We start from the raw sequence: 27,052 nt of genomic DNA, 5'->3' as shown, positions 1-27,052 counted from the left end.
AGGACGGGCAGGGGGCGTGTCCGCGGTCGTGGGCCCCGCCCTCGACCTCGCAGCCCCGCCCACTCCCCAGCCCCGCCCCGCCCCTCGCCCCGCCCCCGCCCGCCGCGGGCTCTAGGCTTGCAGCTGCCTCAGGCTTTCGCTTTCAGTCAGGGACGCGGGAGCCGCCAGTCCTCGAGCCCGGGCACCCGGACCATGGTGCGCGCCGACGCCGCCTGGGCCGCGCTGGTCGTCGGCCTGCAGCTCTGGGCTGCGGCGCACGGCGTGCCCGCCCAGGTGGGTGACTCGGACAGCCTGGGGGGGCGGGTAGAAGGGGGCGCGCAGCCGGCCATTGCGCCCCGCCCTCCGGTGCCATGGTGTCCCCCACCCGCGCCCCCCCCGGGCCACAACGGACCTGGGGGCTGGGGCGCCGAGTCGCGGTCCGTGGCCGCGCCGCCGGGACCCGCCGGGCACCGGGCTGCGCACGCGTGCGTCCGGGTGGGACGCGGGTGTGTCCGCAGCCCGGGCCGGCGCGGTTTCCCCACGAGCCTGGCTGGGGTACTGGGGCTGGGAGAACCCCGCTGGGCTCAGGACCCCCGCTTATCTTTGCGGGGAGGGGCTGGGCAGGGCGCTGGCCCCCGCCCGCTCTCGAGAGCCGGGCGCCTGGGGTGTCGTGAGCACCCGACGGGGCCCCGTTCCCTCCTGAGGCGGACAGTGGCCGCCGCCTCCGGGCCTGTTTTCTGTGGGCTCTGGGAACCGTGGAGCTGAGGGAAGTTACTGAGCAGGACGACATGCTGGCCAGGGAGCCCCAGAAAATTCTCAGTAGTCACCTCACCCTCCACGATAGCAGGGGTTGATTCTTGCAAAGGGAGCAGATCCTGCCCTTTGCACGGCCTCACTGTCTGGTAAGATAGCATCGCCCTCTTTCACAGAGAAGAGAAACTGAGGCCCAGAGAAGTCACGTTTCAGGAAATTGGAGGAGCTCTTCACGGGCATCTCATGGCTGACCCATGTGGAAGGGAGGAACATGGGAGGTGGCATTGGCTGTGGTGACAAGACGTGACTCACTCACTCAAAGGCCCAGGAGTCCAGTTGTCAAGGGCTGAACTGACTCACTCACAGTGGGTGCTGGGGGTGGGGTGGGGAGGGGGTTGGGACAGTCGGAGGTAAACTAAACCGGAGCTGAATGAGTGTAGATGTGGGCAGTTGTAAAGCCCCACCTGACTGCAGGTTATACCACGGGTGCTGGCTTTGGAGGGAGCCTGGGTCTGCCTGGGCCAGCCTTGATGGCATGGTAACAGGGCAAGGGGATGGGCAGGACAGGACTCTGAGGGACCCCGGGAAGGAGTTCTAGACTTGCTTGAGGGATTCTTCTCCACTTCCTTCCCTTTCTGACCAGCCCAGTCTTCTCTGACTCTCGCCGCCTAGAGTATTGCCATGAACTGTTAGCTGCCCTGTCCCAGCCGCCTGGAGCTTGTCCCTTAGCTTTTTTCTGCTCAAGGCTGGTGCTCTAAGCCTTGAGTCATAGCTCCACTTCTGGCTTTTTTTGGTGGCTAACTAACTAGAGTTAAGTGTCTCATGAATGGCATCCTCAAATCTCAGGCCTCCTGGGTAGCTAGGGTTACAGATGTGAGGTACCAGTGCCTGGATGCATTCTTTTGTTAAATCTAGTTGTGTCAATGCATAGAAGGGTCCCGAAAACCAGGACTGTGGGTTCCTCCTCCTCCTCTTGGGTAGCAGCACATAGCCCTGAGGTTTGGGACCACCTACGTGTTGTGTCAGGAGCTGTGCTAGACACTCTGCCACAGAGTTGAGCTGTAACCTCTTACTAGCAGCTTCTACAAGGTGGGTGGTTCCTGCTGAGATGTGGGAAGGGTCCAGAGAGGTCATGCCATTTCCTGAGGCTGTGGGGCTGGGGGTGGTGAGAGGGTAGGGTTTGAATGTGGTTCCACCTGACCTAAAGCTCTTTTCCTACACTTTCCCCATGCCTGCAGTTGTCCCATCTCTAAGTGGGGACTCAGCGAAGTTGGGTGTTTGCCCCTTCCCCCAGCTCTGCTTGCCAGCTAATGTGGACCACATTGTTCATTCATTCATTCATTCATTTATGAATGTCAATGAGGGCAGGCTGGGTGCCCTCTGATGGAGCCACACTACTGCTAGCTAATCCAGACCTTTCCAACCCACCCTCTGCCCCAAGTCCCCTTGGGACCTGAGCCAAATTAGTGTTGTGTGGACCTTGGGGCCCTGGCCCAGTGGCTTTCAAGAGCCGCTGTTCCTGCCCAGGACTGAGTGTCCCCTCATGGCCCTTCCCACCAGTGCTTCTCAGAGAAGAAGCTAGGGTGCTTACAGAGGATGGGAATAGTTTGCTGCTCACAGTAGTATGTGTGTATGATGTTTACTCAGCGCTATGTCTGTCTGTCTGTCCACTTAATCCTCAGTGTTATGCCCAGCTGGCTGCTTTTCTTTTGTAAACATGCCATACATACACATGGCCTCAGGACCTTTGCACCACTTTCTTCTTGTGCCTTGAATGCTCCTCTAGTGACATCTCCTGATTTCACTCATCCCTTTGTATCCTTCTGCTCTGTGTACTATGTAGCCTATAATAGCTACCTACGAGCTGCTCTTGCTCCCCTGAAGTGCATGTCACAGGCAGTGTCACTGGCCTCTATGTACTCACTTCACTTCTGACAGTCAGATAGTGAGGAATGGGAGCTCCTGGTCATAGAATCACTCCCTGCTACAGAATGGGTTTTCAAAGGAGCTTGAACAAGCTGGGTACAGTGATCTAAATTACTTGGGAGGCTGACATTTGGAGGATGGAGATTTGATGTTAGCTCAGGCAAAAAGTTCACAAGTTCAGCTAGTAAATAGCTGAATGAGGTGGTGTGTGCCTGTCACCCCAGCTATGTGGGAGGCATAAAGAAGATTGTGGGCCAGACCATTGAGGGGAAGGGGGAATAAGACCTTATGCCAGGTGCCAGTGGCTCACACCTATAGCCCTAGCTACTTAGGAGGCTGAGATCTGAGGATCACAGTTCAAAACCAGTACAGGTACTAAAGTTTGTCAGATTCCTATCTCCAATTAACCATCAGGAAACGGGAAGTGGCACTGTGGCTCAAGTGGTAGAGCGCTAGCCTTGAGCTGAAGAGCTCAGGGATAGCAGCCAGGCCCAGAGTTCAAGCCCCATGACTGACCCCCCCCCCAAAAAAAGACCTTATTTTTAAAATAATGAAAGCAAAAAAGGAATAAAGGGAGTGGCATAAATGGTAGAGCATATGGCCATGAGTTCAAATCCCAATACCACCCCCTCTTTCCTCCAAAAAAGAACTTGAACAAATACCATTTGTGTGTGGGGGGGGGGATGGTCATGGGGCTAGAACTTGGCCTAGGTGCTGTCCCTGGGCTCTTCAGCTCAAGGCTACCACCCTTGAGCCAAGCCACCCTTCCCTTTTTCTAGAGGTTAATTGGAGATCAGTGTCTCAGGTCCTTTTGTGCCAGGGCTGGCTTTGAACTTTTATCCTCAGATCCCAGCCTCCTGAGTAGCTAGGATTACAGGCGTAAGCCACCGGTATCCAGCTTCCAAATTTTTTTTATTTGAGGGCTGGGAATGTGGCTTCATGGTAGAGTGCCTGCCTACAAGGCATGGAGCCCTGGATTTGATTTCCCAGCACCGCATAAACAGAAAAAGCCAGAAGTGGCACTGTGGCTCAAGCGCCTTGAGCATAAAAAAGCTCAGGGACAGCACCCAGGTCCTGAGTTCATTAAGCCCTAGGACTGGAAAAAATAAATTAAATTTTTTGACCTTTATAATGACCTAATTTGTGTGTGTGTGTGTGTGTGTGTGTGTGTGTGTGTGTGTGTGTGTGTGTGCGCGCGCGCGCTAGTATTAAGCTTGAACTCAGGGTCTGGACACTGTCCCTTAGCTTTCTTTGCTCAAGGCTGGTGCTCTACTACTTGAGCCACAGCTCCACTTTTGGCTTTTAGGTAATTAAGTGGAGATAAGAGTCTTGTGAACTTTCTTGTCTAGGCTGGTTTCAAACTATGATCCTCAGATCTCAGCCTCCTGAGTAGCCAGTAACTGGTGCCTGACCTGATTTTATAGATGAGGACTCAGAAGGGGGCTGGCTGGGTTCTTTCTTGCCTGTCTCTCAAGGCATTCCTCTGGTTTTTCTTCATGTTGTAGGAGGTCAGCAGAGACCAGAGTCCTCTCCCCAAAGTACTCACATCTCCATGTGCCTACTCTACTCTGGCTCTTGACAAGCTGTCTACTGGAGGCGACTCAGGCCTCAGTGGGCATGCAGTTTATGCAGAAGCAAGCCAGGAGCCAAGCCAGGGTTGGGGCAGGGAGAGGTCCATGAGGTGAGATGGCATGCAGATACATGTTGTAGCTTCCAGTTCCAGACAGGCTCCTGTTCTGTCAGGCCAGCAGAGCTTCTATGGGGCAGGACCCAGGCCACACACATCAACTCACTGTGCTGTACAAGATGGCAGGCCCCCACCCTCTCTACTCCCCATCCCAATGCATTGCTATGTAAAATGGATTCATGGCCATCTCACTGCATGTTTCTGGGGCTAAAAGTACTTTATAGGTTACAAGGAAGCTGCCCAGATAGCTGGCAGGTTTGTGGGCATGAGGCTAAGGCTGGTACCACAGTGGGCTCAGATTCTCTGTCTGGGAGCCATGAGGTCCTGGATCTTGGGTGGCAAGTCTTCAGTTTCCCAGAATTCCTGCCCAGCATCCCACGAAAAACTTCCTTCCTACCTGCCTTTTCCTGCTGGCTTCCTGCCCCACCCAGTGTGCCCTGACCTGGCCTGTCCTGTTACCTGCCGTATGGCCTGGCTTCAGCTCCCACACAGTCATTGCCTCCATACCTTGCAGAGGTGCTGTATGTCATTTTGGGGTGAGGAGGGTGCCTTTGATGAAATACAGAAAACTTTAGTTTGCCGATCTGCATGATGGGTGCACCAGGGTCCAGGTGGTCTCTAAACCTGTTCCATCTCTAGCCTCAGTGGAGCTAGGGCTCTATGACCTGCCACCCTGTGGGGGAGGGGAAGCCCTGTGGTTCTTTGGAGCTGTCCCCAAGTGACTTTCAGGAAGGACAAAGTGACCCTGAAGAAGATCTGGGTGTTAGAAGAGTAGAGATCACTGGCTCGGTTTGCTTTGTGACATTAAATCCCTGGGCTGAGACATCACTGCCTGTGAATGCATGACTGGAACAGGGCCGCTCTGAGTGTGCTTGATAGCAAGGTGGGGCTGGGGCTTCAGGTCTCCCCAGGAAGGGGAGCTAATGGCTTTTGCCACCAGCATATCATCTTGCTCACTCCAGTGTCACTTGCTTTGGCTGGAATTATTTCCCTGCTTGGGTCCTAGAGGGAGCAAGACTTGGTGGCGGTCAGTTTGCTCATGAGAAGCTGCTGCAACAACCAAAGCCACAGGCAGAGCTGGGGCCCTGGGGCTCCCAGGGCCTTGCTGCTGTGTCCCTTAGCCCTTCTCATAGGCCTGCAGCTAGACCCTTTCCCAGATGCAGGGGCAGTGTGCGCTGTCATGTCCATGGCAGAACCAACAGTCTGAAGTACTCCTTGAGCACAGAGAGACTTTGTCATGTCACTGGCACGGTCACCTGCCCCATGGCTGTGGTTGTGCGTGGGGTAGTTGGTTTGTCTCCTCTGTAGCAGCCCTGCCACACTCCCACCCCCACCCTGTTACCCACAGCCTTTTTCCATAGTGACGCCTTGTGACGTCACAACCGACGGTGACACTGCTGTGGTTTGGAGCTCTGGAGGGAAGAGGAGGAAGTGTGCACAGTGAATCTGTGTGTGTGTGTGTGTGTGTGTGTGTATGCACGCATGCGTGTGCGTATGCCTGTGCTGAGGCATCAACTCCAGGCCTGCCACTCTCTCTTAGCTTTTGTGCCACTTGAGCTGCGCACATGTCCACTTGCAGCAATCAGAATATCCAGGCTGGCCAGCCTGTCTGGAAGGGGCCGGAGGTCTGATTCTTGGGCCCTGGAGAAACACTCAGCCTAGTGAACAGCTGTGTTCCATGGAGACAGTGACAGCACAGGGTGACTCTTGCTCCAGAGTGCTGGGTCCTTGAATGCCAACCCCCAGGGTATTGTTTCTGGCTTGGCCTTGGTCTCAGCCTGACCTGACCTGGGCCTTGATGCAGTCAAGCTGCTATGGCTGCGGATTCAGGGAATTGAGACCTCTGCGAGTCTGTTTGGAGGTGGCCTTCGTGGGGGAGGGCCAAGGCTGCAGGAAGAAACAAGGAGAAAGAAGGGCAAAGAGGGGCCTGGGGTCTGTGACCTGGTCTGAGCTCAGCCTCCATCCATTCCAGGATGGGTCACCAGCCTCCGAACCCCATCTGTCCCATCCCTAGCCAGATTAGCAAGGACCTCACCAATCCAGCTTTAAAATCCAGAGACCCCATTTCTGACTTCTTTTTTTTTTTTTTTTTTGGCCATTCCTAGGGCTTGAACTCAGGGTGTGGGAATTGTCCTTGAGCTTCTTTTGCCTAAGGCTAGCATTCTGCCACTTGAGCCCCGGCCCCACTTCTAGCTTTTTCTGTGTATGTGGTACTGAGGAATCAAGCCCAAGGCTTCAGCACTCTTAGTGGTAGGCAAGCACTCTACCACTAAGCCTCCTTCCCAGCCCCATTTCTGACACTTGTTATTGCTGTTGTTGTTTGTGGGGCTTGAACTCAAGGCTTGGTGCTGTCCCTTAGTGTTTTTTGCTCAAGGATAGCACTCTACCACTTTGAGCTACAATTCTACTTCTGGTTTTTTAGGTGGTTAACTGGAGATAAGAGACTCATAGACTTTCCTGCATGGACTGGTTTTGTACTATGATCCTCAGATCTCAGCCTCCTAAAGCAGCGAGGCTTGCAAGTGTGAGCCACAAGTGCCTGCCTATTTCTGACTTTTTGCTGATTAATTGCTGGTAAGAGTCTCTTGGATTTGTCTTCCCAGGCTGGCTTTAAACTCAGGTCTTGAGATCTCAGCCTCCTGAGTAGCTTACAGGTGTGAGCCACCAACACATGGCTCTGTCTTGCTTACAGATAATAAAATGGAGGTGAGAGGATGGCAGGGCTGGGATTCTAGCTCCATATTGGCTAGAAGATGAGATTACAATAGAGCATGGCGAATGTGTGATCCCTAGAGGGAGGAATGTATGGAGTCAAGAGGTAACCCAGGCAGCTCGTCACGGGAGCTCCCAAGAAGGACTTGTGACCCTGTCCAGGTTTCGGAGGACTCAGGGAAATGATGGTGGAAGAAAGGGTTGGGCAGACATCAACAGGTGACAGGGCACAGAGGAGGCCGGATATCAGGGGAGTTGAGGACAGAGAGGCAGAATAACTATTGACCAGGCACCTCTTGCCCAGGAACTCCACTAAGGAGGCTGTGCTGCCTGAGGCAGGGAGAAGGAAGGTTGTGTATGTGTGTGTGTGTGTGTGTGTGTGTACTGGGGCTTTAATTCAGGTCTTCTTATTCTCACTTGACTTTTTCTTTTTCCTTTTTTTTTTTTGCCAGTCCTGGGGCTTGAACTCAGGGCCTGAGCACTGTCCTTGGACACTTTTTGCTCAAGGCTAAAGCTCCGCCACTTGAACCATAGCACCACTTCCAGCTTTTTCTGTGTATGTGGTACCGAGGAATTGAACCCAGGGCTTTGTGCATGCTAGGCAAGTACTCTACCTAGGCCACCCTTCTGGTCTCACTTGACTTTTTCTGCTCATCACTAGTGTTCTATTACTTGAGCCACACCTCCATGTTTTAGTTTTTTGTTGGTTAGTTGGAAATAAAAGTCTCAGGGAAAGTCTGGTGCCAGTGGTTCATGCCTATAATCCTAGCTACTCAGAAGACTGAAATCTGAGGATTGTGGTTCAAAGCCAGCCTGGGAAGAAAAGTCCTCATGAAACTCTTACTTCCAATTAATTACTCAAAAACCACAGGTGGCACTGTGGCTCAAGTGGTAGATCTCTAACCTTGAGTACAAAGAGGCTCAGGGACAACACCCAAGCTCTGAGTTCAAGCCCCACAGCCAACAACAACAAGAAAAGTCTTGCCAACAACAAAAGTCTCAAGGATTTTTTTCTGCCCAGGCTGGCTTTGAATCAAGAACCTGAGATCTCAGCATCCTGAGTAGTTGGGATTACAGGTGTGAGCCACCAGTGCTAAGCTGCTGGAAGGTTCTAAGGAGCTGCATTCAGTCTTGGATGTTGGAAGGTGGCTTTGGTCTCTCTGCAAATTGCTAGTGAGAGTGGCTGGTGTTAAGGAGAGTAACTGGCTTCAAGGAGGGGACGGAGGAGCAGAGATAGGGGGCTAGGGCATTCTCTGTTGTTAGACTGAGGTTTACTTAGTTGTAAGGCCTGTACCCCAGCATCTGTAGCACAAAGCTACAGAACCGGATCCCAGCCTGGGCTTCCTGTCTGGCCCACTCACATCTAAAGCAACATCACAGGCGGCAGCTGGTGGGGTGGGGTAGGACGTGTCAGGAGCCACCTGTGATGTGGTGGGCCCTTCCTGACGTGATGCTGTTTGTCTCTGATGGCAGACAGGCCTTGCTGTGTGTGGCATGGCTGTGATGGCCTGGCCCCATGTGGCTGTACCCCCACAGGGCATGGGGGTGCAGCCCTAAGGTCAAGACTCAAATGCTTCTGCTACCTCCTGTCATGCCCCAGGGCTCTGGAATCTGTTATGTAAATGTTGTGGTTTCTCTATTGCTTAAAGATGCCTTCCAGCTGTGTTGGGGGTCCTGGGATCCTTGGGCAGATGTTTCTGCCTGTACCCACAGCTGGAACATCTGCCCCAGGCAAAGAAAGAGGAGAAGGAGGAAGAAGAAGATCAGGATGTGAGTATAGACTTCTCAGTGTAAGAGAGCTAGGAGACCTGTTAATCAGTGTCCCGATAGAGGCTCCTGGGGTCCTCCATTTAGAGCCTCTGCTGTTGTGACATCTGATTGATTCACTGCCCCCTCACAAGGGAGAGGCCCTGTCCTCTGGGTGAGTCTGCTCCAGGGTTCAGCACCTTTGTTCCCATAGTGCTTATCCAGGGCTGTTTTCTCTTTATCTGGCTGTCGCTCACAATGCTGTCCCCTGCCTGCCTCAGCTGGCAGATCTAGGTGCAGGGAGCTCCCTGGGAGGCTGGCCCTGTGCCCATTTCCCCAGGCTGCTGGCATCTAAGGGGATCTCTGAGACTTGGGAAAGCTATGAAACTACGCATGGAGCTGGGGAGCATCTCTCTTCTCCCTCTTTGCCCAGGCTGATCTTTCATGGTCTGTTCATAAAAGCAGAAGGGACTCAATGCCCCCTCCTTGGGTTCCTCTTAGCCTTAGTCCTTTTTTTTTTTTTTTTTTTTGTGCCAGTCCTGAGCTTGAACTCAGGGCTTGGGTGCTGTCCCTGAGCAAAGGCTGGCACTCCGCCGCTTGAGCCACAGCTCCACTTCTGGCTTTTTTTTTTTTTTTTAATAGTTCATTGGAAATCAGAGTCTCAAGGACTTTACTTTTAGGGCTAGCTTTGAACCATGATCCTCAGGTATCAGCCTCCTGATAGCTAGGATTACAGGGGTGAGCCACTGGCACCTAGCAGATTCAGGGATAACTTTGTTCCTTATTTCCTTTCATCCATTATCATCCATCCATCTATTTATGTCTATCTACCTATCACCAACCCTAGACTGTGTCATTTTCATCATCATCACTACCATTATCATTGTCATTTCTCATCCATTCATCCTTTCTCTGAAAACTATCTACCTGTTTGTCTTTTCTAACCACATAGCTCTCATCTATATGCTTTTTTTTCCCCCAAGTTCCCTCCCCATGGGATCAGAAATTGCCACCTGTTCAGGGGGTGTGTCACTTTGCCCATGATTTTTGATTTTTCATCTAGGCCCCATGTTTGGAAAAACAGACCTGTACTTGCCTACCACATACAAAGACCTGGGTTTGATTCCTTAGTACCATGTACATAGAAAAAGCCAGAAGTGGCACTGTGGCTCAAGTGGTAGAGCTCTAGCCTTGAGAAAGCCCAAGGACAGTATTCAAGCCCTGAGTTCAAGCCTCAGGACTGGCAAAAAAAAAAAAAAAAAGTGCTGAGTGAGTCAAGTTTTGTCCATCTTAACTTCCTCCTTTTAGACTCACATCCCCTATAGGGTGGGTGGGGTGTCAGCCTGAGCTTGTCTAATTCAAAACAAATCACTGGAGGCCCTCTATTTCCCAGAGGCCTCCCTAGCCCTGCATTTCCCAGAGGCCATCGGCACACTGTGGGGACCTCTGAGTCCCCCTTATCTTGCTTGCTTCCTTGCTATGCCACTTAGCCACAGTTCCAGTTCAGCCTTTGCTCTGGAGAGCCTTGCTTGCTGGGGGAAGAAGGGGAGTTGTGACCTTTTGTTCTGTTCCGCCTAGGGGCTTTCTGTTCCTCATTGTTTGGCCATGACAAGAGTAGTGGTTTAGTGTTTTTTTTTTTTTCCTCTACCCAAAAGGATAAACAAGCCTGGAGATTGAAGGGAGGACTGACCCCCTCTGCTATACCAAACAACGTGAGGAAGATGGGGGGAGCTTATTCAAATGATCCTGGGATCAGAAGGCACTTTGGAGGGAGGAGGTTGGAGGGGGGTCCAGCTGCTGCCTCCCGGAGCAACTTGGCCCGGCACGGACAGCCCTTTCCCATCAGCCCTTTCCCATCCGCTGCTGCTCAGGCCCAACCCTGCCGGGAAACCCTGTCCCCACCCCCAGCCAGACTTCTCTCAGCTCACTGGAGCCACCCACCTGGTTCCACTGTCCAGGGCACTTGAGGAAAAGGCTGCCGAGAGGCCCAATTTGTCTGGGGGCTGTGTGTGTGTGTGTGTAGGGTGGGGGGATGACCAGGCCCTTTGTGTAGCAGTTAATGTCTATGGAAGGTATTATGAAGGTCCTGTGGTTATGGGGCATAGCTTCCCCACACCAACCCTCCTTTGTGGGGCCCTTCCCTGGCCCTTCCCAGGTCATCTGGCTTTATCCACAGAGTCAAATGATCAGATTCTGCTTGGCAACAGTGTTTTAGACCCCTGGGGAAAGTTCCTTGCTGTTTTCCTTTTTAGTGGCACATCCTCCTGGATCCTGAGGCACCCCCCCCCCCACCTCCCCAGGGTGGAGAGCAACAACCCCAGGACCTTGGGTAAAGGCAGTTGAGGTCCCACCCACTGGTTAGGGGTGATGGATCTGATTCTTGTTTGCTTTAGGTTGTTGAACAGGCTGTGCTATACAATCCAAGCTAACTTTGAACTCATGATCCTTTTGCCTCAACCTCCCAAGTGCTGGGATTTCAAGCGTGCGCCCCTGTGCTTGGCTTAGGCAGTGTCCTTTGGTATGGGGTGCGTGAGAGCTGTCTTTGGTATTGGATTGGGAGAGGAATACTGAGTGCAAGTGCACTTGTGCACACATTTAGGCACATGTGTGAGTGTGTGCGTGTAAGTGGGACTTTATGGTCTGCGAGGAGTTTCGATTGTTCTTTTAGACTCTGGGTGTTACATCTTCTTAGACCCTGCCAGAGCTGACTGACCAGGGCAGGGGTGGCCTCAGAGAGGCCAGATGGCAAGTGCAGCCAGGTTTAGGTGCTCAGGTCAGAACCCCACCTTTGCCAGAAGTGACACTGGAACAAAGCCCCTGTGTAGCTTGGCATTGCTCAGCATTCCTTCCCTGATAGGATACAAGCTGGACAGAAAAGCATCAGAGCAGTCAGTGCTGCCTGCAGAGGAGACAGGCAGGGGAGACAGACAGGCTGCCTGTGTCACCTGCTGCAGTAATAGTTCCCAATGCTGGGAGGGGGAGGGAAAGTAAGAGAAGAGCCTCCCACAGGGACCATGGCAATTGGCCAGGTCCAGAGAGACTGGTGGTGCCCAGTGTTGTAGCTGCCAGACCTGATTGGCTTGTTTTGTGTATGTGAGTGTGTGTTTGTGTGTTTGCTTGTGTGCATGCTACTACTGGGGCTTGAACTCAGGGCGTCATGCTTTTGCTTGGCTTTTTCTGCTCAAGGCTAGTGCTCTGCTGCTTGAGTCACACTTCCATTTCTGGGGTCTTTGTTTTGGCAGTTAATTGGATATTAAAGTGTTTTGGGCTGGGCACTGGTGGCTCACACATGTAATCCTAGCTTCCCAGGAGGCTAAGATCTGAGGACCACAGTAGGAAAATCTGTGAGATTCTTATCTCCAATTAACCAGCAGAAAACTGGAAATGGAGCTGCGGTTTAAAGTGGTGAAGTGTTAGCCCTAAGCAAAAGAGCTCAAGGACAGCACCCAGGCCCTGAGTTCAAGTCTCACAACTAACAACTACAAAGAAGGGTGTCTTGGAGAAAGTGGTGCTGTGGTTCAAGTGGCAGAGCGCTAGCCTTGAGCTGAAGAGCCCAGGGACAGGGCCCATGTCCAGAGTTCAAGCCCCATAACTGACTCCCCCTACACCTACTCCCTTCCCTCCCCCAAAAAAGAGTGTCTTGGATTTATCTACCTGGGATGGCTTCAAACTGCAAATTTTCAGATCTCCTGAGAGATCTGAGATTTTAGGCATGAGCCAATAGCACTTGGTTTCTGACTGGCTTTTTCGTTTGTTTGTTTGGCAGTCTTGGGGCTTGAACTCAGGGCCTGGACACTGTCCCTGAACCTCCCTGCGCTCAAGGCTAGCACTCTACCACTTGAGCCACAGCACCACTCTGGTTTTTTTTTGTGTATGTGGCACCAAGGAATCAAACCCAGGGCTTTGTGCTTGCTAGGCATGCACTCTACCACTAGGCTACTCTCTCTGCCCCCTGACTGGTTTCTTTCTAGCTGTTGTCTATGGTAACTGGACAGTACCCACGTTATGCCAGCTATTAGGTATTTGAATATCTTTACTGTCACCATGTATTGGGACTGACTGAAGTCTAGAAAGGTTGAGACACTTTCCAGTGGCCTCATAGTGGGTGAGTGGTAGAATGAGGAATCGAAACTTTGTCTTCCTGCCTCTCTACCCTTTTTCAGGGAGAGGATGATATTCCTTCAATAAACATTTGAGTCATTCCTTCACCAAACATTTATTATGGCCATGTGATTGCAGCTGTCTGGATAATGGGGCATGAGCCAGCTCCTATCACGACCCCGGTCATCTCGGGGTGACGTCTGTGTGCATTGGGGCTGTGTGTACATCCTCTTCTTTGCATGTGTAAACACACACAAGCCCCTATTTGTCTGTGGAGGAGCATGGCAACTCTTGAGTGTGCTTACAGCCTGGAGATGGTGGCTCATTCATGCTTGTCTCAGAAGGGACCAGTCATCTTTTGAAGGAAGGATGGAGCTCAGGCAGGGGTGTGTGGCCAGGAGTTCTGGAACTGGCATTGTAGTGTTCTACATTCTAGTGGAGAGAGAGGAGACTCTGTGTCTCATTCCAGATGTCTATGTTAGAGATGTTGATTTGTCTCCCCTCCCTTTTTTGACTTTTGGTGGCACTGGGATTTGTTAGAACCTTATTCTTGCTAGGCAGATATTCTACCATTGCACTGAGCCATGCTTCCCACCCTCTTCTCTCCTCTTTCTTTCCTGCTTTGCTCACTCTTTTTTCTTTTCTTTTTTTTCCTTTTTTGTCAGTGGTGGGACTTGAACTCTAATGTGGGCATTGTTCCTGAACTCTTCAGCTCAAGGCCACCACCCTACCCCTTCAGCCACAGTGCCAGTTTTTTGGTGGTTAATTGGAGATAAGAGTTTCATGGACTTTTTAGTGCCTGGGCTGGTTTTGAACCATGATCCTCAGATCTCAGCCTCCTGAGTAGCTAGGATTAAAGGCGTGAGCCATCACGCCCAGCACTTTGCTCACACTTCATGGAGGCCCACAGCATAGACATTGAAATCATGAGCAGTCAGACAGGCTTGGGATTTTTCTATCATTTACTGGCTCTTGAGCATAGGCTTCCTGCTTCCTGATCCATTGTAGACCTGTGGTGAGGAGTCCTTCCTTGTCAGGCTGTAGTGAAGTCTCCCTGGGGTCACATGACTGAAGTCAAAGAGCCTGAGGCTGGTATTTCTATGTCTGTGATTGACAGGGGAGGACTCTCAGAGGAAGGGGTGGGGCAGCCAGAAGGGGCAGGACCCAAAGAGGCCAAAGGGTTCTGAGTCAACTTGCCTGGCCAAGCTCCTGGTGAGGGAGTGTATCAGTCTGTCCCATCTTAAGGCCAGAAGACAGCTGGAGAACCCCTGTGCCCCAATTAGCAGCCTCTGAGGACAAGCACCCTTCTGGTAACAGGGATCTCAGTGTGGACAATGTCTTTCACTGGCTGGGTCCACTGAAGCCCTTAGAACTTCAGCTCCTCTAGGCAGTAAGTGACCCAGAAAGTTTGCCATGCTCTGCTACGGCCGATGCCGATTTCCTGAGGCCCCTGGGATGATACGCATTTGAGACTGCAAGGTTGGCAATGACCTGCATCGCTGGCTCCCTGGGCAGAGGTTAGCTTTGTGCCCAGGACTTGGGTTAATGTGGCCAACTCACTGCCATTTGGGCAGCTTCAGAGCCCAAATCCGCCCCCAGTCATGCTGGGAAGCCTGGGCCAGTCAGTCTACTCCCAGCTCAGTGCTTCCACCTGTGGACATGAGCAGGCTAGACTGAGGAGGGAGGCAAGGAGGCAAAAGAGAATCTCAGAGGGCTGGGAGAGTGGCCTAGTGGTAGAGTGCTTGCCTAGCATGCATGAAGCCCTGGGTTCGATTCCTCAGTACCCCATACACAGAAAAAGCCACAAGTGGTGCTGTGGCTCAAGCGGTAGGGCACTAGCCTTGAGAAAGCCCAAGGACAGTACCTAGGCCCTGATTTCAAGCCCCAGGACTGGCAAAAAGGAGAGAGAGAGAGAGAGAGAGAGAGAGAGAGAGAGAGAGAGAGAGAGAGAGAGAGAGAGAGAGAGAGAGAGAGAGAGAGAGAGAGCGCGCGCGCGAGAGCACGGAAGAGAGAGAGGGGAAGAGAGAGAGGGGAAGAGAGAAAGAAAGAATTGGATACTCCTTTCCCTGACCCCCTCCGTGCTCAAAAAGAAAAGCTTCAACTGAGTGCAGTGGCTCACGCCTGTAATCCTAGCTACTCAGGAGGCTGAGATCTGAGGATCGAGATTCAAAGCCGGCCTGGGCATTAAAGACAACGGAACTCTTATCTCCAATTAATCACTAGAAAAGGGGAAGTGGGGCTGTGGCTCAAGGGGTAGGGCTGTACTTGGGCTGAAGAACTCAGGGACAGTGCCCAGGCCCGAAGTTCAAGCCCCATGACCCACAAAAAGAAAAAGAAAAAAAAAGCAAGTTCCATCTAGCAGGAAGAGGGTAGACATTGACAGGACTGGCCTGGTGTCTGAGCTGTCGTGTCCAGGGGCTACAATGCACATGGCTGACTTGCCTTCCTCCTGACAGGTGACTTTGATGCCCTACATCCCGGAACCTGGAAGCATGTGCCAGCTGAAAGAATACTTTGACAACACGGCCCGGAAGTGCTGTAGCATGTGCCCACCTGGTGAGGGGCAGTGCTGGGGTCCTGGAGGGATCCAGGGCAGGGCTGACCTGTGACCTTTGGTTCTCTCTCAACTCAGTCCGTGGCACGCTTTATACAGCCTGTGCTGGCTCTTGCTTCTGGACCTCTGCACGGCTGCCCCCTCCATCTGGCATACTTCTGTTTCTCTGATAACTCCACTTAGTCTTTCAATCTCACTTACCCGTTCCCCTTCCCTGCCCTACACTGCCCAGCTGGGTTGCATGTCTTCTTTGAGTACTCTGTGCCCCTGGCAGCTCATTTTTTTTTTCTTTTCTTTTTTTGCCATTCCTGGGCTTGGGCTCAGGGCCTGAGCATTATCCTTGGACTTTCTCAAGGATTAGTACTCTACCTATTGAGCCTCAGCACCACTTCCAGCTTTTTTCAATGTATGTGGTACCGAGGAATCGAACCCGGGTCTTTGTGCATGCTAGGCAAGCACTCTACCACTAGGCCAAACTCCTGGCCCCATGACAGCTCATTTTTGCATGATGTGTATAGTTGCTGCCTAGCACCTCTGTCCTACTATGTGCTCCTCTAGGAGTGAGACTATGGCTTCCATTGACTTCCCAGCACATGGCATGTGCCTGACGCATAATAGGTGCTCAGCATATAATTAAATGGTGAATATATAATATACTGTACCCATTCTACATGTAGCTGCTTCCAGACTCTATCCCTCCAGCTACATTCACACAACCACTCTGTATCTATAAAGCACTTAGTGTGTGTTCCAGTGCTGGGACTGTACAGAGTTCAGGATGCACAGATCCTTGGCCTTCTCTCATGGAGGCACATCTCTAATAGCTGTGTGGCCCTACCTGCCAGAAAATGCTGGGAAAAAAAGTCGCAGTGAGGCAGGGTATGCTATTTTATGTGTGTGGCCCGGGAGAGGCATCTCTGAGCAGGTGATATTTGGGCTAAGCCCTACAAGAAGTAAAGGAGCAAGCTGCAAGCTGTACAAATCTAGATGGATGGAGAAGCATGCCAGTAAGCACAAAAGCACTGGAGTGAGAGATTTTGGAAGCTGGAGGAATAGCCAGATCAGTGTGTTTGTCTCAGTGTGAGTGAAGAGGAGTTTGAGAGATAAGGATAGAAAGGGCCCATGGCAAGGAATTCAGATTTTATTCTATAAGAGTCTGGAAGCTCCTGGGCCAGTAGCTTGGATGTGTGTAGAACACATGGCCCATAAGAATCTTTTTTTTTTTTTTTTGAATCCTGAGGCTTGAACTCAGGGCCTGGGTGCTCTCCCTAAGCTTCTTTTGCTCAAGGCTAGTCTCCACCACTTGAGCAACAGTACTGTTTCTGGTTTTTTTCAGAGTAGTTTATTGGAGTTAAGAGTCTTACTGAGTTTTCTGCCCAGGCTGGCTTCAAGCCACGATCCTCAGATCCCAGCCTCCTGAGTAGCTAGGATTACAATCATAAATCACTAGCATCTGGCAGGGACTACTTTCTCACCACCTCCTTTTCCCTGAAGTTCCTACCCCTAAATAGAAAATCACTACCAGTTGTCAAGAAGAAAGGAGCCCCAAGCGAAATTTTACTAAAATATTATTGACTGCTGTGGGGGGGGGTCTCAGAGGTGGGGGTGGAGAGATGGCTGGGGCCTGCCAGATGTGAGGCACCCCTGGGAGAGTTGGAACTGTGCCATGGGTTTCCTCCAATGAACTTGGGAACTATGGACGCCTGGCTGAACCAGGGTCCTGGGAGAAGCTCTGTCCTGCTGAGCCTCCGGTGCTTGCTTTCTAGGCCAGCATGTGAGACATTTCTGTACGGAGACCATCGACACCATATGTGCAGACTGTGAAAACAGCACCTACACCAGGCTCTGGAATTCACTCTCCACGTGCATGAGTTGCAATGCACCCTGCAGCCCTGGTGAGTGACGGAGAGAAACAAGGCCTCCCGCTGCCAGCCTCCTCCTTGCGTTCTCCTCCCTGCCATCACCCCATACTCTGATGCTTTCCACTGACCCTGTGGCTATAGCCCTATGGCCCAGAGCTGAGAGGAGGCTGGCCAGGAGGCTGGAACTGTCACTGTGGAGACAGGAATGAGCCTGGCTGACCTTTTACTTCTCCAGACCAGATCGAAATTCAAGCTTGCACCCGGGAGCGGAACCAGGCCTGTACCTGCAGGCCGGGCTGGTACTGCATGCTGGGGAAGCCCCTCAACTGCCGGCAGTGCATGCCACTGCGCAAGTGTGGCCCCGGCTATGGCGTGGCCAGGAAAGGTATGAACCCCGGGGTTCTCCAGTGTTAGGATACTGACCAGCCATCACCAGAGGCGCATCTGTCTACCCACTTGCCTTCCATACTCTCTGCCAATTACCTGATTAGGTGCCTACTGTCTGTCTACCAGGGCCTAGATATGGACCGAACTAAGTCCAAAGCTGCTGGGAACTGAGGAGATGGTGACTGCATAGCTTAGAGACCAGCCCTGTGTGCATGTGTGTGCACGTGTTCATGTGTGTAGGGGTTGTGTGAACATGCGTGTGTGCTTCAGCACAGCGGTACAAACAGAAGTGACAGGCCCATGGCTCTGGGGGTGCTGGCGTTGTCAACAAGCTTTTTTCTTTCTCTTGAAGGAACTGCGAATGCAAACATCTTATGTACCCCTTGCTCCCCCGGGACATTCTCCAACACCATTTCATCCACAGACACTTGCAGGCCCCACCGTGTGTGAGTGCTGAGCCCTTGGCTCTGAAGAGCTGAGGCGGAGGGTTTAGGGGGAGTAGCCTGCCCACCAATATTGCTAAAGCTGGTTTCTCTAGGGGTGGCGCAAGGGTCCTGGGGCAGGCGCAGGTGCCGTGAGCAGAGGTAGCCTTGTCTCTCAGGGAGGAGAATCTGGAGACAGGAGGGACCATACAGGCCACCCACTCTCCCATGCCAATGCCCCCGTCCTCCTGACCAAGCCTCCTTCTCCTCCAGTTGTGGCGTCTTGGCTGTCCCTGGCAATGCAAGCATGGATGCCATCTGCCTGTTCTCCACCCTGAGCGCAGGCCCAAAGGCAGACCACACATCCCAGCCCCTGACCTTGGGGCCCCAGACTGTGGAGCCCAGGACAGCACCCAGCCCGGTGGCCAGCACCTCCCAACTCTTCCCCCATGACACCAGGCCCCCAGTGGAATCAAGCAGAACCAGCATCTCTCTTCCCATTGGTAAGTCAGGAGGGTCCCTCCCTCTGTCTCATTCCCCTTCCTTCATCCCTCCCCTTTCCTTCCTCCCTCCTTTTTGTGGTTTGGGGTATTCAGGGCCTGTGCTCTGTCCTTGAGCTTTCTTTCTTGCTCAAGGCTGGTGCTTTGAACCATACATCCACTCCTGACTTTTTGGAGATAAGACTTTTCCACCTGGGCTGGCTTCAAACTGTGATCCACAGATTTCAGCCTCTTTAGTAGCTAGGATTTCAAGTGTAAGCCGCCAGCGCCCAGCTTTCCTCTTTCTTCGGTCCCTCTTTCCTTCTTTTTCTCCTTTCCTCTTTTTTCTTTTTTCCTTCCCCTATCTTCCTGTCTCCCTTTCTACCCTTTTCCTTCTTTTCTCTCCACCCTCCACTCAGCTCCCCACCTCTCTTTGTACTAGCAGTAGAGAGCTTGAATTCAGGACCTCGTGCGCTCTTTTTTTTTTTTTTTCCCCCAAGGCTGGTACTCTACTATTTGAGCCACAGCTATATTTATGGCTTTTTGGTATTTAATTGGAAATAAAACTTTCCTGCACTTTTCTGCCCAGGCTAGTTCTGAACCTTAATCTTCAGGTCTCAGCCTCCTGAGTAATTAGGATACAGGCATGAGCCTCCAGGGCCAGGCGTTATCTCCCTCCCTCCCTCCCACCCTCCATTCCTTCCCTCCCTCCCTCCCTTTCTCCCTCTTTCCCTTCTTCCTCTTCTCTTTTCTCCCTTCCTCCTTCCTTCCACACTCCCTTCCCGTGTTCAGATGCTGCTGTGTCCACTGCGGGCAGTGGACAGAACTCCTCCCCCAAATCTCATGCCATCATGGAGACTAGAATTCCTGGGTGGGACAAGCTGGGTCCTGCTCACTGTTTCTGGTGGCACCATAGGCTGACAATCAGCCTTCCGGACCTGGTTGACTTCTGGTGATCTCTGTTGGGGGCGGATTGATGGCACCAAGCCAGAAGTGTCTATGTAACTGGTGGCCTCAAGCCAAATGTGGCCAGCGGAGGTTAAACTTGTCATTCAATTTGAGAGCCTTGGGCCTAGGCTCACCCCTCCCTGTGACACCTCCAGCTGCCTTGGGCATGATGCCAGGATGGAGGGAGGAATTCCATGTACATTTTTTCCTCTTAGGACTGATTGTGGGGGTGACGGCCCTGGGTCTGCTGCTGGTGGGACTGGTGAACTGTGTCATTCTGACCCAGAAGAAAAGTATGTTTCCTTCCCTGCTTCCTTTATCGCATTTGGGGACTCCAGGGAGTCTAGCACAGTCTCTGCTTTGGGGGGGGGGGGTAGCTGGGAGCCTGAGGCACAGGGCACTTCCTTAGTGGGGGTGCTAGAAGGTGAGGGTGGCACAGGATGTGGGGATCCCTCTTGAGGAAGAGGCAGAGGTTGGAGGAGTGCAGGGAGGTGGGTGGGCAGGTTGATGGCTGCCCAGAGGTGGACAGAGGGGAGGGGAGGAGAGAGGAGCTAGAGACCTGGAGGGTCTTCTGGGCATCGTGCCTGGTGACTGCTCCCCAAAGCTAGGCTCGCCCCACAAAGTCGGCTCAGGCTCACATCACTCTCCTGTTAGAACAGAGTGGCCACAGGAGGCCCACTCGCTGACCTGTCCCCTCTCTTGTCTTCCTAGAGAAGCTTTTCTGCCTACCAAAAGAAGCCAAGGTGGTGAGTGTCCTGCTGCCCCCGCCCCAAACTCCAGCTGCCTTTAAGTCAAACAGCTACGGCAGCCAGTTTTCTGGGTCTGTCCAGGATTCTGTGTCCATCCAGGCTGGGGAGGTGTGCTGAGCCCTGCGTGGCCCTGGGTCCCAGGTTCCCATAAGGCTTTTGAAATCAGACAGGCTGGTTTCATCTTCTGATTTCAGAGAGGGAACGTGACCTGCCCCAGGCCACACCGCCCCAGCACCTTTGCTCTGCTCTAGGGTATTTCAGTGTTTCTCACCCTCCCTGCCCCCCACTTTGTGTCCACTTCAGTTCCTTGGTGCTGCCTGGTGGCATCTAAGAGTTCCTCCCCTTACTCCCAAGTCACCCACTCTTTCTTAGCCAACTGCTGCCCCATCAGTGGCCTGGGAAGTTCTGGGTGTGGCCCCTTGGCCCCCACTTCCTCTTCCCTTTGCTGAGCTTGCATTCACACAGTGGAGCCACCCAGTCTCTGAGTGTGGAGGGGGGCAGAGTGGGCAGCTGGGTGGGACCGGCAGGGACCCAAAGGCATCTACTCACAGGGAAAGGGAAACAGGGAAGGGGCTGGGAGCTTGCTTGTGGAGTATAGCAGCACATGCACACGTGTGGCCTTGCCCACACCACCCCTGTACATGCTCATGCAGGAGTTCAAGCTAGCAACCAGTGTGAGCCTTTGTCAGGGACTTAACAGATGCAGTGCTATGTTGGGCAATGTTGTTTATGCTCCTGGCCTTGCTATAATACACCCGCCAGGTGATTGGTCGTTGAACTCAATTTCACAGCCCATGATCTATGGCCCAGAAAAGTTAAGTAACTTCCCAAAGGTGGCACAGTTGATGGGGGAAGCCTAGGGCACACACCTACGAGTGTCCCACTACCCTGAACACTGCCACTCTCAAGCACAGATGTATGGCTGTACACTCAAAGATGTGTATGTGCAAGTGCACATGCCTTCAGCCTACACACACACACACACACATGCGCGCACTTATGTATGCAGCACACACACATACACACAGACCTGCAGGAGTCAGCTTCTCTGTGAAGCTCTCTGCTCCGTTTAGGGTTTGGGCAGGAAGCTAGGACAGATAGATGAGCTGGATCTTGCTGGGATCTTGCAGTTTGGGGATTTTTTTTGAGGTAAGGGATTTGAACTCAGGGCTTTGTGCTTGCTAGGTAGATACTCTACCACTTGAACCACACCTTTAGCCCTCTTTGTACTTTTTTTTTTTTTTGCCAGTCCCAGGGTTTGAATTCAGGGCTTGGACACTGTCTCTGAGCTCCTTTTGCTCATGAATAGCACTCTACCACTTGAGCCACAGGGCCACCTCTGGCTTTTTCTGTGTATGTGGTACTGAGGAATTGAACCTGGGTCTTTGTGCATCCTAGGCAAGCACTCTACCACTAAACCATATTCCCAGACCCTCTGGTTATCTTTTATGTGTGTGTTGGCAAAGGGGCTTGAACTCTGGGCCTCATATTCTCACTCAACTTTTCTGTTTATGGCTGATGCGCTACCATTTGAGCTACTATTCCTCCAGTCCGGCTTTTCCTCCCTCCCTCCCTCCCTCTCTCTCTCTCTCTCTCTCTCTCTCTCTCTCTCTCTCTCTCTCTCTCTCTCTCTCTCTCTCTCTCGCTTCTCTTCTCTTCTTCTTTCCCCTCCCTTCCTTCCTTCATTCTTTCTTCCCTCCATCCTTTCTTCTCTCTCTCTCTCTCCCTCTCCCTCTCCCCCCTCCCCTTTCTCTATGTGTTCATCCTGGGGCTTGAACTCAGGGCATGGGTGTTGTTGGTAAGTTCTTGCACCTTTGCCTATATCTGGATTCCAATCCTATTGGACCACCAGTCCTGTGCACTGCCATAGCCAGTTTTTGTTTTGTTTTCTGTTGTGGTTGGTTCTTGCAGGCTGGCCTCGATCCGTCATCCTCTGGATCTCTGCCTCCTGCTGAGTAGCTACAATTATAGAGGACCCACCAGTACCTGGACTGGGTCCTGTTTTACATGAGCCTCCTCATTGCTCCCCCCTAATGGGGCTAAGAGAACAAGACACTGGTGGCATCTAAACTTTGTGACTCCTGGGGAAGGTAGCATTTGTGACCTTTGAGAATTTCTGTTCTGCCTGGCTATAGCCACCAGCAGTAGGGTTGGGCCCGGCCAGAAAAGCCCCTTCTCTAGAGGTTATGATCTTGACATTTGGATGCTCTTCCCCTCTCCAGGCTGGGGGGGGGGGGGCGGGGGGGCTGGCCTGTGGTCCAGTTCTGGCTATGAACTTGGAATGTCCTCCATCACTCTGAACTGGAGGACCCGGCCTGCCAGGCAGTAAGGGGAGCAAGAGGGTGCTGTGGGCAGCCTGAAGTTCTAGCATACTGGTCTGGGTTCCTCCTGCTCTCTCCATGATCAGTCCTGTGTGATTCTACACACAGGACTCAGCTGCTCTGAGTTTCCATGATCTTGTGGGGCAGGTCTCAGAGAACAGAGCTCAGCCCTGGATGAGGCCACCACACGTGGTGGGTGGGGCCAGGACTCGGGCTACAGTGATTGGCTGGTGGCATCTCTGCCCCTCCGGCCTTCCCCAGCTGGAGTTGTATCCCACACACTGGAGGAAAGCCAGGGGTCTTAGCTCATGGAGGGTGGGACCCTGAAGCCATCTCTGTAGCAAATGCTGAGCTTCTGCCTCTCTCACCTGCCCCCACCACATGAGGCATGACCCACCAGCAGATCCATTTACTCCGTGGATCATGCTCACCCTGAAAGTCCAGGGTCAAGATGCAGCCATCTTTTTTCTTTCTCTGGTCACCCAGAGCCTCAAAGGAGACCCTGGGCCCCTGTCTAGTCAGTGTGAGCAGATGGTCTTGAATCTTGTCATGGCTCAAGTGGTAGGGAACCAGCTTGACTAAAAAAGCTAGGGGACAGTACCCAGGCAGGCCCTGAGTTCAAGCCTCATTATCAGCACAAAACAAGCAAACAACTAGAAACAAGAAAACTATTCTCAGTTCTCAGGTTGTATGTGACAGTGCTTTGTCTCCTTCTCACCGAACAAACTCCTGTGTGGGATTTCCTATGTTTATACTAAAAGGCACTGCCTTGGGCATTTGGTAAATCTCTCTGGTTTAGCTGGGTGAGCTGGTGGCTCACACCTGTAATCCTAGCCACTCAGGAAGCTAGATCTAAGGATTCTGGTTTGAAGCCAGGCAGCAAAATCCATGAAATTCCTATCTCCAATAAACTACTTAGAAAAGGCTGGAAGTGGTGCAATGGCTCAAGTGGTAGAGAGGTAAATCTCTATCTATACCCTATGGCATAGATTACTAACTCCCTTTTTAGGAGGCACAGAAAAGTTAGGTAACTTGGCCAAGGTCACACAGCAAGTGAATGATAGAGTCAAGATTTATCCTCAAGTGTCTGGATCCAGAATCCATGCTTTTGGCCATTCTCCCAGGACTGAGGCGACTTTAGGCAAGTCACTTTTCTTCCACTTCCTGCTACATGAATGAGGCTGAGTAGCCCTGTCCCTCCTGAAGCTCAGGCTCCCACAAGGCAGCTGGGGGCTGCTCTGAGACCCCAAGCCATGGGGAATCACACGCCTCAGAAATGTGTGGCATGGGCAGATGCATCATGTGAACTGTGAAGCTTGGATGGCAAAGGTGGCGAGCAGGGGCTGGGATGCTGACTGCTCTCTCTCGTCCTCCCAGCCTCACTTGCCTGCTGAAAAGGAGCAGCAGCACCTGCTGACCACAGCCCCCAGCTCCAGCAGCAGCTCCCTGGAGAGCTCGGCCAGCGTGCTGGACAAGGGGATACCTACCAGGCACCAAGCACAGAAACCAGCCACAGACAAGGCCGCAGGGCCCAGGGAAGCCTCGGCCAGTTCCAGGTGCTCAGGTGAGAGGTAGCTCGGACTGAGGATGGTGGGGGGCCGGAGGGCTCATCACAATAAATCCATTGGAGGTTGAAAAGACTCCTAGGAGAGAAATATACATGGTGCCTACCTGCCCCTGGAAGCGTGGCCCGTTCAGGACCTCGAGTTTCCTTGGTGGTCCTGAAGCTCAGTGGGAGCCGAGGCTCCCACTCTTGGCCAGTATCGTGGTAGAGCACCCTGTGGTGTGGCACTACCCCCTGAAAAGATCCACCGCCAACATTCTAAGCATAGGGCACAGGCAGCACATCACTCTCCCACTAACATCAAGTTGAAAGTCAATGCCCTGGCCAATTGTGGGCGCGGGCATTCCTTCCTTTTTTGGGGAGGAGGCAGTGGGTATATGTGCCAGTTCCAGGGCTTGAACTTAGGGCCTGAATGCTGTCCTTCAGTTTCTTTTGCTCAAGGCTAGAACTTTACCACTTGAGCCAACATTGCCCCTCTGCTTTCTTTTTTGCTAGTCCTGGGCCTTGAACTCTGGGCCTGGGCACTCTTCCTCATTGGAGCTACAGTGTTACCTCAAGCTTTTTTTGCGTGTGATTAATTGGAGATAAGAGCCTCATGGACTTTCCTGCCCAAGCTGGCTTTCAACCATGATCCTCAGAACTGAGCCTTTGGAGTAGCTAGGAATGCAGGTGTGTGTCCCAGTCCTAGGGCTTGAACTCAGAGCCTGAGTGCTGTCCCTTAGCTTTTTTGCTCAAGGCTGGTGTTCTACTACTTGAACTGACCTCCATTTCCAGCTTTTTCTTGGTTACTGGAGGTAAGAGTCTCTTCAGACTTTCCTTCCTGAGCTGGCTTAGAACCATGATCCTCAGAGCTCAGCTTCCTACGGAGCTAGGATGACAGGCATGAACCATCAGCGCCCAGCTCCAGCAGGCTTCTTAACCTCACAGAGCCTCAATTTCCTCACCTGCAGATGAGTCATGGCACCTCTTTGGCAGGGCTGGTGAGAGATGAGTAAACTGTGCTCTGCTGGGCACCTGACAGTCTCCTGGGCTGATAGCCCAGCCACCACCACACCCCCAATCCCTCTGCAGCCCCATGCCTCTCTGCCCCTGCTGCTGTGCCCACTCCCCTCTGGCTGCTGCACACCTACTAGGTGAGTCCATGTAGAAGCTGACACACTGCTTTCCACTTCTGTTTTCCTCTCAAACCACACCCTCCTCAGGGAAATGTCCTGCCAGGCTGAAAGACTGTGTTCCAGGGCCTGGGCCAGTGCCTGAAGCAGAGCAGATGTCCCTACAGTATGCTTATGGAATGAATGAATGAGTGAATGAATGAATGTGCCCATATAAACTCTGATTTGTTCTGCCTTCTTAGCCCCTGGCACCGTGTTACACAGGCCTCTGCCTGCCCCCAGAGGCTCTGCCCTTTCTCCACTCCTCCTCCCCAGCATACCTCACTTGCTCCTTGGCCTCACATTACTCTGCTCTCCCCGGTCCCCTCCCACCCTGACATCTGTCTCTACTGTGGGCATGTGACAGCCCAGAGCTGGGCCCTACCCGCCCCCACAGTCCCTCCATGATTGCAGAAGCTGCGCTGGGGAACCTTGGGTGAATTTGGGTGTTGTGGAAGCCTGGTGTACAAATGACTTCCTGGCCCTTGGGAAGCTGCTGTGGGCCCGGCAGATTGGCCAGCTCCAATCTTCCCCAGGCTCTCCTCTCCAAGTTCTGGGAGGGAGTCAGGAGGTGGGCTGGGCCCCAGGCTGCCCCAGAAGGTCTGGGCTTTGCCACTGCTTCCACTCAGGTCCTCTGTAAGCTCTTTCTTAACGTGCTTTCATCTGCTTTAACTAAGTGCTCCCTGTCAACTCTGAAATGCATGAGCTTTGTAAAGCTGGGGTGCTGTTCTTTGGCTGATGAAGCAACTGAGGCACACAAAGCACATGTGCCCAGCAGGAATGGGCTAGAATCTGGGTTCCTGTCTCCTCCTCACTCTTTCCCATGTCTTAATTTGCCCTTGGGCACAAAGTAGGATGCAAAAACACCTGCCCTCTACTCCAGCTTCCTCCTGGACTGACACCCTTCCCATCTATGCTTTTCAGAGTCCCCCAGTGGCCACGGGACGCAGGTTAAAGTCACCTGCATCGTGAATGTCTGTGGCAGCTCGGAACATGGCTCAAGGTGCTCTTCCCAAGCCAGTACCACGGTGGGGGACGCAGATGCCAACGCGGCAGACTCCCCGGAGGTGGCGGATGAGCAGGTCCCCTTCTCCAAGGAAGAGTGCTCCTTCCATTCCCAGACAGAGACCCCAGAGACGCTGCTGCAGAGCTCAGAGGAGAAGCCCCTGCCTCTTGGTGTGCCTGAGGCCGGTACAAAGGACAGCTAACCAGGCTGGTACAGCGTGTCACCCAGAGCTGGCTCACGCCCCCCAGCAGGACAGTCCTACAAAGGAGCCCCCGTTCCTCCTAGCTTCCCTTCTGCCAGGGCACTGAGGCTCTTTCCGAGCCCAGTTCCTTGGCCCTCTGTGAGTACCCCTCCTTGGGCGTGCGAACTTGGGTTCAGGGGCTCTTGGTGGGGAGAGGGACTCTGTGACACCCAGGAGGAAGGACTGTTTCCCCCTGAATGCTGGGACCCCTGACTGTCCCCTATGGGAGTGTGTAGGAGGCACACCCCTGTAGGATCAGGAGCTCCCTCAAGTTTGCTCAGGACTCCAAATCTTCACTTCTGGCTTGTCCTTTCAAACTTTGGTGTGAAAGGTGCCCAGAGGGCACAGGCAGGCAACTTTGCCCAGTACTGCTGCCCACAGGGCAGGGATGGGAAGCCAGCCGATGGAACCACACACCACCAACCTGCGTGCTGTCTGCCCGGTTTGTATGGACCTTCACTCTG

At 52.8% G+C, this 27,052-nt stretch overlaps 1 protein-coding gene across 1 annotated transcript; it reads left to right on the top strand.

Moving 5' to 3' along the window:
* Positions 1-154: 154 nt before the first annotated feature.
* Positions 155-26,732, top strand: Tnfrsf1b (TNF receptor superfamily member 1B). Its single transcript, XM_090335792.1, has 10 exons — positions 155-273; positions 15,361-15,460; positions 17,225-17,353; positions 17,556-17,705; positions 18,060-18,153; positions 18,403-18,632; positions 19,772-19,849; positions 20,268-20,302; positions 24,004-24,190; positions 26,266-26,732. Exons 1-10 carry the CDS (start codon positions 193-195, stop codon positions 26,547-26,549), a joined length of 1,368 nt encoding a protein of 455 aa, XP_090191918.1. The 5' UTR covers positions 155-192; the 3' UTR covers positions 26,550-26,732.
* The last annotated feature ends 320 nt before the right edge of the window (positions 26,733-27,052 follow it).

This window comes from Megascapheus bottae, chromosome 6 (assembly GCF_031878675.1).
Source record: "Megascapheus bottae isolate mThoBot1 chromosome 6, mThoBot2.hap1, whole genome shotgun sequence".
NCBI classification, from domain to species: Eukaryota; Metazoa; Chordata; class Mammalia; order Rodentia; family Geomyidae; genus Megascapheus; species Megascapheus bottae.
Note: the sequence above shows the minus strand (reverse complement) of the source record. Positions and strands in the feature narration are given on the sequence as shown.

Bases quoted from the DNA above. Each gene is read 5' to 3' on its own strand.
- Tnfrsf1b (XM_090335792.1), top strand. From the start codon at position 193: ATGGTGCGCGCCGACGCCGCCTGGGCCGCGCTGGTCGTCGGCCTGCAG. The intron at 15,461-17,224 runs GTGAGGGGCAGT...CTTGCTTTCTAG, and splicing joins CTGTAGCATGTGCCCACCTG to GCCAGCATGTGAGACATTTC. The intron at 17,354-17,555 runs GTGAGTGACGGA...TTACTTCTCCAG, and splicing joins CAATGCACCCTGCAGCCCTG to ACCAGATCGAAATTCAAGCT.